General features: G+C 39.7%; 1 protein-coding gene across 2 annotated transcripts in view; it reads right to left on the reverse strand.

The window, feature by feature from the left end:
- LOC139316026 (cadherin-6) overlaps positions 1 to 13,739 on the reverse strand; it is an 80,610-nt gene that overhangs the window by 21,852 nt on the left and 45,019 nt on the right. The window contains exons 3-5 of one of the 2 annotated variants that reach the window (XM_070942572.1): positions 11,763 to 11,882; positions 8,034 to 8,201; positions 4,983 to 5,170 (exon numbers count right to left, since the gene is read on the reverse strand). In XM_070942572.1, coding sequence (XP_070798673.1) covers positions 4,983 to 5,170; positions 8,034 to 8,201; positions 11,763 to 11,882 — 476 coding nt within the window. The remainder of the gene's footprint in view (positions 1 to 4,982; positions 5,171 to 8,033; positions 8,202 to 11,762; positions 11,883 to 13,739) is intronic. The other variant, XM_070942573.1, reaches the window with a different exon arrangement.

The raw sequence follows: 13,739 nt of genomic DNA on the forward strand, positions 1-13,739 counted from the left end.
ATGAAACATCTGCGAGAAAATAACACATCTGCAGTGAGTTCAGTGAGTTTGTAAATAAAGATGCATAAGTTATTTGAATGTGTTCGAAGTTAAAACCCATCCCTCTCCTAGAAAAATGAAATATTTTAGGATATACTAAAAAGGCAGAATAAGGTAAAGGTAAAGGTTCCTCTCACAAATATGTGCTAGTCGTTCCCGACTCTAGGGGGCAGTGCTCATCTCCATTTCAAAGCCGAAGAGCCAGCGCTGTCTGAAGATGTCTCCGTGGTCAGGTGGCCAGCATGACTAAACGCCAAAGGCGCATGGAATGCTGTTACCTTCCCACCAAAGGTGGTCCCTATTTTTTCTACTTGCATTTTTTATGTGCTTTCGAACTGCTAGGTTAGCATAAGCTGGGACAAGTAACGGGAGCTCACCCGTTACTTGTCCACTAGGCAGAATATTTCCCCTAAATAGAAGCAGAAACTCAGCCCCCCACCTTTGTTAATGGGCCATTAAGGCCTGGGCCAGTCTATCCTACATAACCTCCTTCAGGCAGAGCTATATAAGGAATTGCCCAAAGTCCTTTCATTACATCACCACCCAGCAAGGCTCAACCAAACTTGGACTCAAAACACAGCCTACAGAGTTACCCCTGCATGGCCCCATGGGAGTCTGACAACTAATCAGAATACAAGCTAAAAGACAATGCCCAACAGAGGGCATAAAACCAAGGCACTCTCAGCATCTCGCCCCCTTTTTTTCTGCTCAGGAATCCAGGCCATGTGATTCTGCTCAGGAACTCAAGCCATGTGATCCTGTTCATCAATAAATCTTCTTTCCAAGCAACTTCCATGAATCCAGTGTCTTTTTCCCCACTTGGAACTGAACCCAGATGGACATTTCTTCCAACAATTGAACAAATTCCTACTGCTTTTGGAAGTGGAAATATGTGTGTGACAGGTATAATTAGACAATAGCCTCCTGCATATGATAACAAATATATAAAACTCTTATTTTCAGAAAATAATATGTACACCTTATGTCTTCTCAGGGATGTAGTGTTTTGCCAGCTAGTTTAATTATGTTAAGCATTCAGTACATGAACCTTTAAAAAAAAAAAAAAAAACTCTTTTAGTAATTCTAGTGGTAATCATGAAGGGGACATCATTATTAGTCCTAAACACTGCTTGTTCAGTTTGTTATCCTGTTCAACTTGCTTATTTCAAGGCTGAAAGGCTACTTTTAAATATGCTTGTGTGTTTGTGCTAAGGTTTGGAAAAGGTTGGTAAAAAAAATACACGCTGACAAATCACCCTCTGACTCTGAATCTCTCCTTATCAGACAACAACACTTGAGAGCCTTTTTCTATCAGCCAAAAACACTCCTGAGCCTTTTTTTAATCTTTAGCTTAGATCTCTGAAGTGCCCAGGCATGTGGAGACATTGGAAATATTTATTTCCAATTAACAAAACTGGGTGTTTTGTTAATATGATTTATTGGGCTAGGGATTTTCTGTTTTCACTGTGAGTTGTATTGTGTTGGGGTGGGTGCACTAGGGAGCTCAACCAATCTCATTGTACATATGTTGTACAGTGACAATTAAGATTTGAAATTTGAAATTTGAATTATTTATTTGTTAAATTTATTGGCCTCCCAGCTCGCCATGGGGCTACTCTGAACAGCTTACAACAGTTAAAGCGGAAAAGAGAAATGATTAAAAAATATATAAACATAACAAAAGCAATGAAACAATAAAAATCAACAATGAAAGTACAATAATATGAATTAAAAGATAGGCGGAGGGAATGGGATGTACATAAGCATCCATTACTCAGTTCTTACCCTCATGCATTCAGGTAAACATCAGCAACCAGCTATTTTTAATCTTTGTTAAAGAAGGGTTAGGTTTAGAATTAAGGTTAAGGAAGAAAGATAAGGCTGATGAAATAATTATTTAATTGAGGCTATCAATCTCCATGGCAAAACAAATGTATTGAATTAAATATCCTTGGTGCCCTACTTTGTGCCGTATGCAGTAGCAGCTGGCACCAATCACTTATGTTGCCATCACCATTAGGAGAGTGCTAGATTGGCTTCCACTGACTGACTTCCTCAGTCAGTTTCTGGGATCTATTCAAAGTGTTGGAATTCTTTATAGCCCTACATAACTTCACCAATTGGTATGTATAAGTCTCAGTATAAGGATCCCATTTGGAGATATCCCTGGTATATGATGGGGGTCCAAGACAATGTTTCTTGGTGGGGACATTCAATTCGGGTGGAGAAGTCAGACTGATCTCTGTACTTTGGTGTTAAAGAGGTGAAGACTAGACTATTCCCCAGGGCATTTGAGGGATGACATCCAGGTTTGAGAGGGTATCTGTGTGACTACAGTACATGGCTTTATCATTTGGTTTTATCAAAATAACATGTTTACTATGTTTTGGTTTTGTATTTTATTAGCTTATTGTTGTTTCATTATTATAAGCTAGTGTGAGCCCCGACATTCAATAGTTTACAAATCTAATAAATAAATGGAACATGTGTCTTCTTGGCACATCTTGAATACCAGGGGCATCAACTTAGACAGCAAGGACTTTAAAGTAAACAACTCTTTGTACACAATGAAGACAAATATACATGTCCAAGGATAATGTTGCAGGATCCAATCACAACAAAAAAACTGACCCAGATTGGATCCTTCAACATTTTGTACCGTCTAAAAAAATTGGATATATACTTGGATTTGGCTCCACTTTCATTTCAGGGTAATTAAATGCTTTTTTTTTTCATTTATGAACCTTATAAATGTATATGCATATGATTCAAATCATTAACTAAAATTCACAGGCCGGCAGGGCCTCTGGTATTCAAGCAACCATATTTCATATTTAGCCTTCACAAGAACAGTTACTGCAGATGAAGCACAAATGGAAGTCTTACGATAGGTTTAGAAATCCACAGGGCTGAGGATTTCAATGCTAGAATGGATTCTGAAGAGTCTCCACTGGGGACATTCAACAAATGATAGGGCAATGTGGAAATATATTAGCCAAATTAATTTTGTTGTATCTCCTGGGCCTTGGAGTCAGCTGTCACAATAGAGATACTCTGAAAAATATGTCAGTGAAATTCCATGGCCATACCTTTAGCAGGAAGGGAGTTACAGAATCCTTAAAAAAAAAAAAAAAAAAGCAGGCAGGACATGGTTTATTATCTATTAACTTTCTTATAACATTGTTTATTTATGATACAATTTTTATAACTCACCTCAATCAAAAGACTTTAGACAAGTCACAACAGACTAAAACATATATAAAAAGCTAAATCAATTAGAATAGACCAGCTTGCCCAAGACAGATGCCAGTAATGTTCAATTAGGATTGAAAGCTTGCTGAAATTATAAATATAATGCTAATATGGTCTTTCTAGTCAACTCTAAGGCCATATTATAATTTTATTCTGTATCATAGTGTACAATGCCAAAGGGCTTGGTGATTGTTCAAAAGGACATAAAAGGTGTAATTAGTTTTAAATGATAATGAAATAAGAACAAGTCACCCATAAAAAATACTTGAGTATTCAGATGCAAATTATGGTTTTGTCATCAATCCATCTCAAGGTTCTTTTTTTTCCCCTTGGTGGCATTCTGCTCTTCAGCTTTATAACTCAAGCTTTAATTTACCTTTGACATTCTCATATGGATTTCCAGATTCAGTGGATAACTGGAAGGGATCTAATTAGTTTATAGTGAAAATTTTAAAGTATACCACCCTTATGAGAAATGCCAGTGTAAGACTGGAAGCAAATCTATGATCCGTTAAATGAAATGCTTGAAATGATAGTTCATTTTTCATTTTTCTACTACTGCTCCTTGTTATTATTTATTTATTGCTTTCAGGGTTTAGTTTTTCCCTCTTTTTTTTTTAAATCAGTGTGTGAATCTGGGATATGGAAAAAAAATACTGTATTTCTCTCCTGAGGTTTTGAGTAATTACAGCCTAAAGAACATTTTGCTCTCTTTTATGTAGAGATTAATAGAGCTAAATTTACAAAATAAGAGAGCTGCATCTTGTAAACCTTGTTCTTCTTTACCCTTAAATAACTTTTAAATTATGGAACAGATAAAGCTCTGTATTTGCACACATCAACTGTTTAAATACAGGAGGGTATTTTATGTTCCCTTATTTTTAATGTGCTGCACTCTGAATTGTTAATTGATTGATTCAACAAGATTCTGTTTAATGGATGACTTTATCCTTGTGGAATTAGAACTGTCACCAAAGATCTTTTATATATTAAGGATTTTATCCAGAAGACACATTAAAAATGAGAATATCTTTCTGGATAAGACATACAGTCCTCTTACTGCCATAGTCGCTAAATCCCTTTTATCTTTAATACACTTTATTTTGCCTCTTCAATTTTATTTGTGTGCAGATTGCATGTGTGTGTGTGTGTGTGTGTGTGTTTGTGTGTGCACATTTATATTTGGTCTATGTATGTTTAGTTTTATCAAGTTCGAAATGTTTTCCACTTGTATCTATTCCCTGAGAACCTGGCTTTTTCTACAACATTCCCATGAATTTAGAATGTATTGGGAATTATTTAAACAATACTTTGTGTTCAAAACAAATGCGAAGGGGCAGAAATGTTGAGAATTAATGTAATAACTGAATGCAAAAATATTCCTTGCATACCTCTGAAGTGTAGAATTTTGAAACAACCCACAATCGTTCTATCAGGCTTAGCTGAAAATATTTTCAGAGACCATGCCAAGGTATTCAAAACATGCTCAAGGACTGCACTATAAAACTTAAAAAGTATTATCCCCCCCCCACTACATATCTTGCATTAGACCATACATACAACTGTAGGAATCCTATTGATATTATTCATTAGGTTTCTGAATCCAATAGATCTTTTGTTTAAGAACTTCTTAAAAACTTCATTTTGCAGGTCACAATAAAAGCTGGAATGAAGCATCTTAGAATACACACCTTTTTTACAATTACAATGCCTTCTTGTGTTTCCTTGTCTGTTGTAATCCCAAACATTTCCGAGCCATCCCCTTCAAGAATGCTATATTCCATCTCAGCATTTGGACCCACATCCGCATCATTAGCCTTTATCCGTCCAATTGGTGAATTAAGGGGTGCAGATTCTCCTATTTTGAATTGATAGGCACCTAAAGGTAGAGATGGAAAATTCCATCAGACACAGTTAACATTGTTTCAGTTTAGTTTACTTTATTGATTGGCCCTTGAGCCATATCAAAGTGCAGAGTGCCAGACACAAATTATTACTAAAATCTGATTAAAAACAATTTAAAATGGACTTGGATAAAATACAATTTAAAATGCAATTGGAATAAAATATGATTTAAAATGAAATTGGAATAAAATACAATAATTTAACATATAGATAAATAAAATATGATAAAACTACATTATTTCAGCATTTTTCAACAATCTCTTTAAATTTTCCTGTTACACCTGTTAGTTGCCTGTAAAAACACCGATAGTTACTACTAGATTGCAGTTCCTTTAAAAACAGGGAAGACTTTCTTCCTGCAAATCCGTGGCCTGCTTCACATGACAGGCTGCAAAGAATTAGGCAGGGCTGGGATTTAGTATTACATGAGTATTATATGCCATTAACCCATATAGTTAACTTGACATTATTAGTCTTAACCTCAAATGGCTACAGATTTGTTTGTGGCTAAATAAATCTTCACCATACAAATAACTCACCATAATTGTTTGTCTCTTCCAGGTGGCTCTTTAGACTGTACAACTATCTTTCCTCTACCTATTTAGGGAGGTTGGGGATCAAATCTGGGAACATCCTGATGCAAATCATGTGATCTAAGACAAAAGGGTCCTCCCCCTCACCATTATCTCTCTGCCAAGCAAGCTCCATGATTAGTTATGCAAACTGAAAAGTGCACAAGCATTAAAATGTGGGGTTTCTGTAAATAAAAACTGGTGGAAGACTTCTTTAATTGCAGTAGTACGATGCATGAGGATTATCAAACTGGTGACTATGATACACGGTACTTTACTCTGAGCAATTTAATGGCAGCTGCAGATTAAAGAGACAGCTCTTGCTTTTGAATCTTGGCATTCCGACAGCACTACCTGTGGCAGGGAAATGGTACTACATCAACTAATTTAGCATGAATCAGTGACACAAAGAAGAAATCTGAATCTGGCTCAATTTATTCTTTCAGTCTGAGGAGATTATATTCTTTATACTTAAAGGGAACTGTTTTAACTTCATTTGTTTTTTACAAGCTTGCCAGACAGCCAAATATTCAGAAACCATTAGGTGACCAAACCTTTTAGGATAGAGAAGGGTGCACAGTCCAACATGGGTTTTTATCTATAGCCATTATCTTTTCTTTAAAGCCAATTTCATCCTGTGCCAAACCAGGGGTGAAATCCAGCATGTTCTGACAGGTTCTGGAGAACCGGTAGCAGAAATTTTGAGTAGTTCAGAGAACCCGCAAATACCACCTCTGGCTGGTCCCAGAGTGGGGTGGGAATGGAGATTTTAGAATATCCTTTCCCCAGGAATGGGGAGGGAATGGGGATTTTGCAGTATCCTTCCCCTGGAGTGGGGTGGAAATTTATTTATTTATTTATTACATTTCTATACCGCCCTTCTCCCGAAGGACTCAGGGCGGTGAGGAAATGAAGATTTTACAGTATCCTTCCCCTGCCACGCCCACCAAGCCATGCCCACAGAACTAGTAGTAAAAAAAATTGATTTTCACCACTGTGCCAAACTGTTCTCTTTTTTTCTTTATTCTTAGCACAACATAAGAAGCCATTTTTACCCAAAGAAGAAACTAGAAATATTTATGATATCAAGTAAAAACTGCAATACATTTCAGTAATTAAAACTGAGCACCACCAAAGACCGCCTTCTGATGTTCTGCACTGCAAATGACCCACAGATACTTTGATGGGGACTGTTTTGTTATTGTGCCTCTGAATTGTTGTTTTACAGTATCTGCAAAGCTTGGGGCATTTTCAGAGCATCTAACATTATAAAGAGCTCATGTCAACAGGAATTTCCTGCTCCCCATACCCACAGGCTGATATTTGCCCTATATTATGAATATTTCTTCAGCAGGGGGAAAAAAAATAAAAAAAATAAATTCATTTCTCATACTTTTCTCTCCTGAATTTTTTTTTCCCTTGTAGAAAAAAGAACTTGACAATGCCTACTTGGGTAGTAGTGCTTTGCAATGCATGGAGAATTCCTTGCCTCTGGAGAGCAAATATTTCAGGCCAAAGGATTCTAATCCAACCTTCTCCCAAATGGGTAAGTGATCTATGGATCTGTGTGTGATTTTCACAGTATTTGGCAAAAATAAGAACCAAAAAAATGCATCTTATGTAGGTGATTTAACTAGTGAAAAAAGGAGACAAAAATAAATGATGTAGACATAGATTAACAATTGGACTAATTTTCCCTATTATATTTGAATTGGTTCCTAAGTGATTTCTTTTGATTCTTTAAAATGGTACATTACAACACCAGAATAGCTGAAAAGAAAACTCTTATAAGTAATTGCCAGTAGTTAAGATGTAAACTAATCTGTGCCTTGAATAACAAGAAAAATAGAGGTTTTTTTTTTTAAAGAAAACAGAGAAATAAACTGAAAAATAGAGGAAAAAAGTAGGGAACAGCTTTCCCACAATGCAAACAGGGAATAAAATAAAATTCTACATTAGGGTAGCTAGTTACTTAACATTTTAAAGATATGTTGGCAATCATAAGGTCTAAATTTCCTTTTTAATGAAATCTGTGAATTCAAAGAAGATAAATACATTATGAAATAGAGCTTTAGCTGTTTTTTTTGGTGCTTGCAGAGATCTGTAGCCTAATGTTGACATTAATTGTAAAAAGCCATTCCTTTCCCCTCAGCTAGGTCCATTGACTTTTCCATGTCTATATTTGTACATAAAGGTCCTATTATTTGATTGCCAAAATGTTCTATGGATGTAACTAAATAAGGAAAAAAAGTATCTTTCCCATACTCTGGGGGAAGCGGGGTGGATTGTCATTGACATCAGTCAATGTGATGTTCACCGTGGTGGTTCCTGATAATCCTCCCATCTGACCTCCCATATCCTTGGCTTGGATGACTACTTGGTACTGCTCCCGGTTTTCTCGATCCATGTTTAGCAAAGCTGTTTTGATGATACCTAGGAATGAAAAAAAAGAGATTTTTTAAATATGTTATTCTAAGTCAGGAGTGTCAAACTTGATTTCATTGAGGGCTGCATCAGGGTTGTGATCAGAGTTGTGACCTTGGGGGCAGGGGTGGGTGTGGCCAGGGTGGGAATGTCCAGCTTGACATCACTCGTGTCGGAGGCATCTGTGGTGGCCCAAGCGCTCTGCCAGTGAAAACGGTCTCCAGAGCTCCATTTTCAGCTGTGATTTAGATTTAGATTTTATTTGATTTATATACCGCCCTACTCCCGAAGGACTCAGGGCGGTGAACAGCCACAGATAAAACACATAAATACAAAATTTAAAAGCAAAGTAAAACTGAATTAAACAATTTTGGCCCAAATTTAAAACACCCCAATAATTTAAAACAGATTAAAATTTACATTTGAAAAAGGGAAAAAGGGAAAAGATTAGGCCAGGCCAGCCTGATGGAATAAAAAGGTCTTAAGAGCACGGTGGAAGGTGCGCAGATCCGGGATCCTCTGTATCTCTGGGGGGAGCTCATTCCAGATAGTAGGTGCCCCCACAGAGAAGGCTCTCCCCCTGAGGGCTGCCAGTCGACATTGTTTGGCCGATGGCACCCGGAGGAGCCCCTCTCTATGAGAGCGTACCGGCCGGTGGGAGGCTATTGGTGGAAGCAGGAGGTCCCATAGTAACCAGGTCCTAAGCCATGGAGTGTTCTAAAGGTGGTAACCAAAACCTTGAAGCGCACCCGGAAGACCACCGGGAGCCAGTGCAGCTGGTGTTACATGGGAACGCCATGTCGCTCCCATAACCACCTGCACAGCCGCACTCTGTGCCAGTTGGAGCCTCCGGGTGCTCCTCAAGGGGAGTCCCATGTAGAGAGCATTGCAATAGTCCAGGCGGGAAGTGACGAGGGCATGAGTGACCGTGAGTAAGGAGTCCCGATCCAGAAAGGGACGCAACTGGCAAATCAGGCAAACCTGATGAAAAATCCTCCCGGTCATGCTGTCAAATGCTCTTCTAAAGACAGCCGTGAATCCAGGAGGACGCCCAAATTGTGAGCCCTCTCTGTGGGGGCCAGCAATTCGCCCCCAATAGTCAGTGATGGCGCCAACTGACTATATCGGGACATCGGAAACCACAGCCACTCGGTCTTGGATGGGTTGAGCCTGAGCCTGTTTCTCCCCATCCAGATCTGTATGGCCTCCAGGCACCGGGACATCACTTCAAGGGCATCATTGGGGTGGTCCGGGGTGGAGATGTACAACTGAGTGTCATCAGTGTACTGGTGGTACTTCACCCCGAAACCACGGATGATCTCACCCAGCGGCTTTACATAAATGTTGAACAAAAGGGGCGAGAGGACCGACCCTTGTGGCACCCCACATATGAGGGGCCTCATGGTCGACTTCTGCCCCACTGCCAACACAGATTGCAACCGGTCGGAGAGAAAGGAAGAGAACCATCGCAACACAGTGCCCCCCACCCCTAACTCTTCCAACCGGTGCAGCATGATACCATGGTCGATGGTATCAAAAGCCGCTGAGAGATCTAATAGGACCAGGACAGAGGAGCAACCCCTGTCTCGAGCCCTCCAGAGATCATCGACCAATGCGACCAATGCTGTTTCTGTGCTGTACCCAGGCCTGAAGCCCAACTGGAATGGATCCAGATACGTCGTCTCATCAGGTGCTGGGGGAGCTGTTGCACAACCACACTCTCAACAGCCTTCGCCACAAAGCGACGGTTGGAGACCGGACAATAATTTGCCAACACTGCCGGGTCCAGGGAAGGCTTCTTGAGGAGAGGCCTCACCACCGCCTGTTTCAAGGTGGTGGGGAAGTCACCCTCACCCAATGAAGCCAGCCTCACGTCACCTCCTGGGAAGCCAGCACTAACCAGGAGGGACAAGGGTCCAACAAACATGTGGTCGCATTCAGTCTGCCCAGAATCCTGTCCACGTCCTCAGGAGTCACAGGATCAAACTCATCCTAGATAACATTCTCAAGACCTGCCTCAGTCATCCCCCCAAAATTACCCAGTCGGAGTCCAGGTCTTTCTGAATCTGAGTGATTTTGTCATACAGATACTGTACAAAGTCCTCAGCTCTACCCTCCAAGGGGTCCTCCTGCGCTCCCTGGTGGAGCAGGGAGTGGGTCACTCTAAACAGGGCAGCTGGACAGTTATCTGATGACACAATAAGAGCAGCAATATATCGCCACTAGGTAATTCTTAATATGAGATCTTTTCAGCTGTGATGGCTTCCTGCCACCCTCTGCCAATGAAAATGGATCTCGGGGTGGGTGGGTGGGTGGGTGGGTTGAGCTCTGTTTTCTTTGGCAGAGGGCAGCAGGAAGCCATTCGGCCCTCCCGAACTCCATTTTTGCTGGCAGAGGCACCGCGGGCGAGTCTTTCGCTGTTTCTAGAGTGGCCCTGCAGGCTAGAACTAAGCATCCCATGGGCCAGATCTGGCCCCCGGGCCTTGAGTTTGACATCCCTGTTCTAAGTAATACTTCATAAGTCAGAATGCAGTGCCTCTAAGATGAGATAAATAGTTAGATAGAGATACAGAGATAGAAATTAGATAGAGATTAGATAGAGATTGAGATGGCGACAAAGATAATGCAATGCCTCTGCTTTATACCTCTCAGTATGAGCCAGTTGTGAATTGCTGGACCAACAGTTATGATGACAGTATCTACAGTGTACCAAATATGTCCGTAAAGGAATTCAGTAATTTCTATACTTAATGCTTTGATGCCCCTACTCCTTAATAGGGTAACTCATGTACTTCAAAATGAAAAAACAAAACAAAACCCATATTCTAATATGAATTTTAGCAGGTCTCTCTCTCTCTCCCTCTCCCTCTCTCTCTCTCTCTCTCTCTCTCTCTCTCTCTCTCTCTCTCTCCCTCCCTCCCTCCCTCTCTCTCTCTCTCATTTCTTCCATATGAGCTAGTGTGTTGCAATATTGATATAGAATCAGGCAGACCCAGTCCGAAATCCTTGTTAAATGTTGGGAAAGCACTAGGTGACATTCAATCAGTCATTGTCATAATCTAGCTCACAAGTTTGTGTTAGGGAAAAATTGGAGGAGGGAGTGCCACAAAGGCACTTTGAATGTATGAGGAAAAGTTTGTTATCAAAGCTGAAGTAGGTCGCAAACTAAATAGGAGGAGAAATTTGGTAAGTCTAGTTCCATTTGTAAAAAGACTTTCGATTAGCAAGATCTTTTTCCTGCATATAATTCCTTTTCTTTTCTTTTTTCTTCCACATTCAAAGTCAAATGACTGTGCTAAGCACAGCTCTAATGGAAGCATCTACATACCCAATGTTTGCTAAATGGATTTGCATCCATTTAATAAGCTAAGTTTTGCTTATTAGGTTAAGATATTCTGATTAAAAAATGTATCATGCTTATAGACGTATTGCTCTGTTGAAACTCGCAAAGCCTGCATCGAGTCAAATGGATTTCTTTGAAGAGTTTGCCTAATGACATCCTAGCTTGACTTAACAAGTCATTTTAAATTACGGAGGTTATCAGAGTATGACAGATTAAAGTCCTCTGACCTGACTCAGACTCAACAGAAAAATATGGTTGTCCCTGGAGAATACTGTAGACAACTCGAGCGCTGTTCCCATATGTAGGGTCATCGGCATCCGTTGCAGTGACTTGCATGACAAATGTACCTGTGACAATGAAATACAGAGTTATAAACTGGTGGATCAAAGGATGCCATTTCAACTGCTGTCAAGAGTTAACAGAATTTGGGTTTGAGAATAGAATTTATGAGGACAAGTCCGATACTGCAAATTTTGAAAGTCTGCCCTTGGAGCACTGGCTCGACTAATTTTATGAAAATTAGCTGTAAATATAAGCATGCCCACCCTGCTTTGAAAGATGGAGTTGTTCCAATGTTTTGCAATTGGCTCAAAGGAATCAAACTGCACACAATGGCATTGTGTCATTCGTTTTTCAGTTCATTGATATTTATTTTACAAATAGCAGTTATCAAGCTGAAAAGGAGATTTAACCGGTATGAAGGGGCTTTCTATGTTCTTTAATGGAATCAGTTCATGCTTGTGCCTGCTGTTTGAAATAAAAGGAAATCCTTATTCTCCTGTTGGAAACAATGAAAGAAGGGCAATTCTGACAAGCCACAGGAGGAGAAAAGAAATTTCTGCTTATCATGGCTTTTTCTCTCGCTCCGTCTCCTCCCCATATGGCTATTCTTGAAAGATCAAACAATTTAAAGAACAGGCAAGCAAATGGCCAAATTCAGACAGACAAAAATATATTTTTTTCTGATATGAGAAAATTGCTTCTGGGGTAATAGCAAAAAGAGAGTGTGCTGAAGAACATACAATACAGACAAGCCCAGAGAACCAGATCCCAAGTAACTGATAGCATTTTGGCTAATCTAAAAAGCAAAAACAGAGTCAGAAGATTGGTTGAGGGTCCCCTAAGAAATCCAGATCTGTAGGCAAAATTTGAAGATCAAAACACAATGCTAGAAAAGGTGGCAAACACTTTTTTGGCATGATACTAAGAAACTGCATGGCGATATCTATATAAATCAGCACAAGCCTGGCTTGATTTGAAACTGATTTTATAAATACTCCAACAATTATTTGTTTATATAGTATACACATGCACATTCTTTCTAAATGCAGTGTCCTATAGAAGTGGGCACTCTTTCTGGCCTGGTGACTGGATTTCTTCTTCCTGTCTGGAAACCCATCAATGGTGGGTTTCTACTGGTTCGCCCCGGTTTGGGCGAACCGGTTGTGGCGGCAGCGGGAGGCTCCCCCCACCCGCCCGGACGTCATCACGAATGCTCTGCATGTGTGCAGATGCGCCACACACGAGCAAAGCAAGCGCACATACACTCCCGGTTCCAAACCAGTAGCGAAGGTAAGTGGAACCCACTACTGTGCATCCTGTGATGGATGCTTAAAAATGAATGAAAAATGTATTTATTTATTTTATTTATATTCCATTTATATTCCATCTGTCACACTATCCAAGACCCTGGATAGTGTCTTGGAAGCATAACACCTATCTCTATTTCATTAAAACAACCTACGTTTTTTCAGACACCTTTATGAGTCTGGGGGGGAAAAAACCCTTCTTGAAGCAGTTCAAATTAATGCAGCTTGTATCAAATTCAAACATACTGGATAAACATAAGAATGACAATATAAAAATATTTAAGAGACAAATATTAATGAAATCTGAAGCTTTTTTTTAGGTATGATGAAGAAGTCAATTGAAAAACAATGGGATGCTATTCCTTCACATGGTGACGGTTGCACAGATTGTACTTGCCAAACATTGGAAAAAAAAAAGAGATGCCAACTGTTGAAAAATGGATTTTGAAATTGACTGAATTACCAGAGATGGCGAAATTAACTGCTTTGATTATATATACCATATATATGTAAAAGGGGAGGAGAATTAATTGTTTTTTCCTTTCTTTCAGAACCCAGCCAGGGTGGATCCTACATGTTAAATGTTAAATTTAATTGACCACTTTCTCCCCCCCT

The sequence above is a fragment of the Pituophis catenifer genome, unplaced genomic scaffold (assembly GCF_029215685.1).
Source record: "Pituophis catenifer annectens isolate HBS135680 unplaced genomic scaffold, rPitCat1.0.hap2 SCAF_3, whole genome shotgun sequence".
Classification (NCBI taxonomy): Eukaryota; Metazoa; Chordata; class Lepidosauria; order Squamata; family Colubridae; genus Pituophis; species Pituophis catenifer.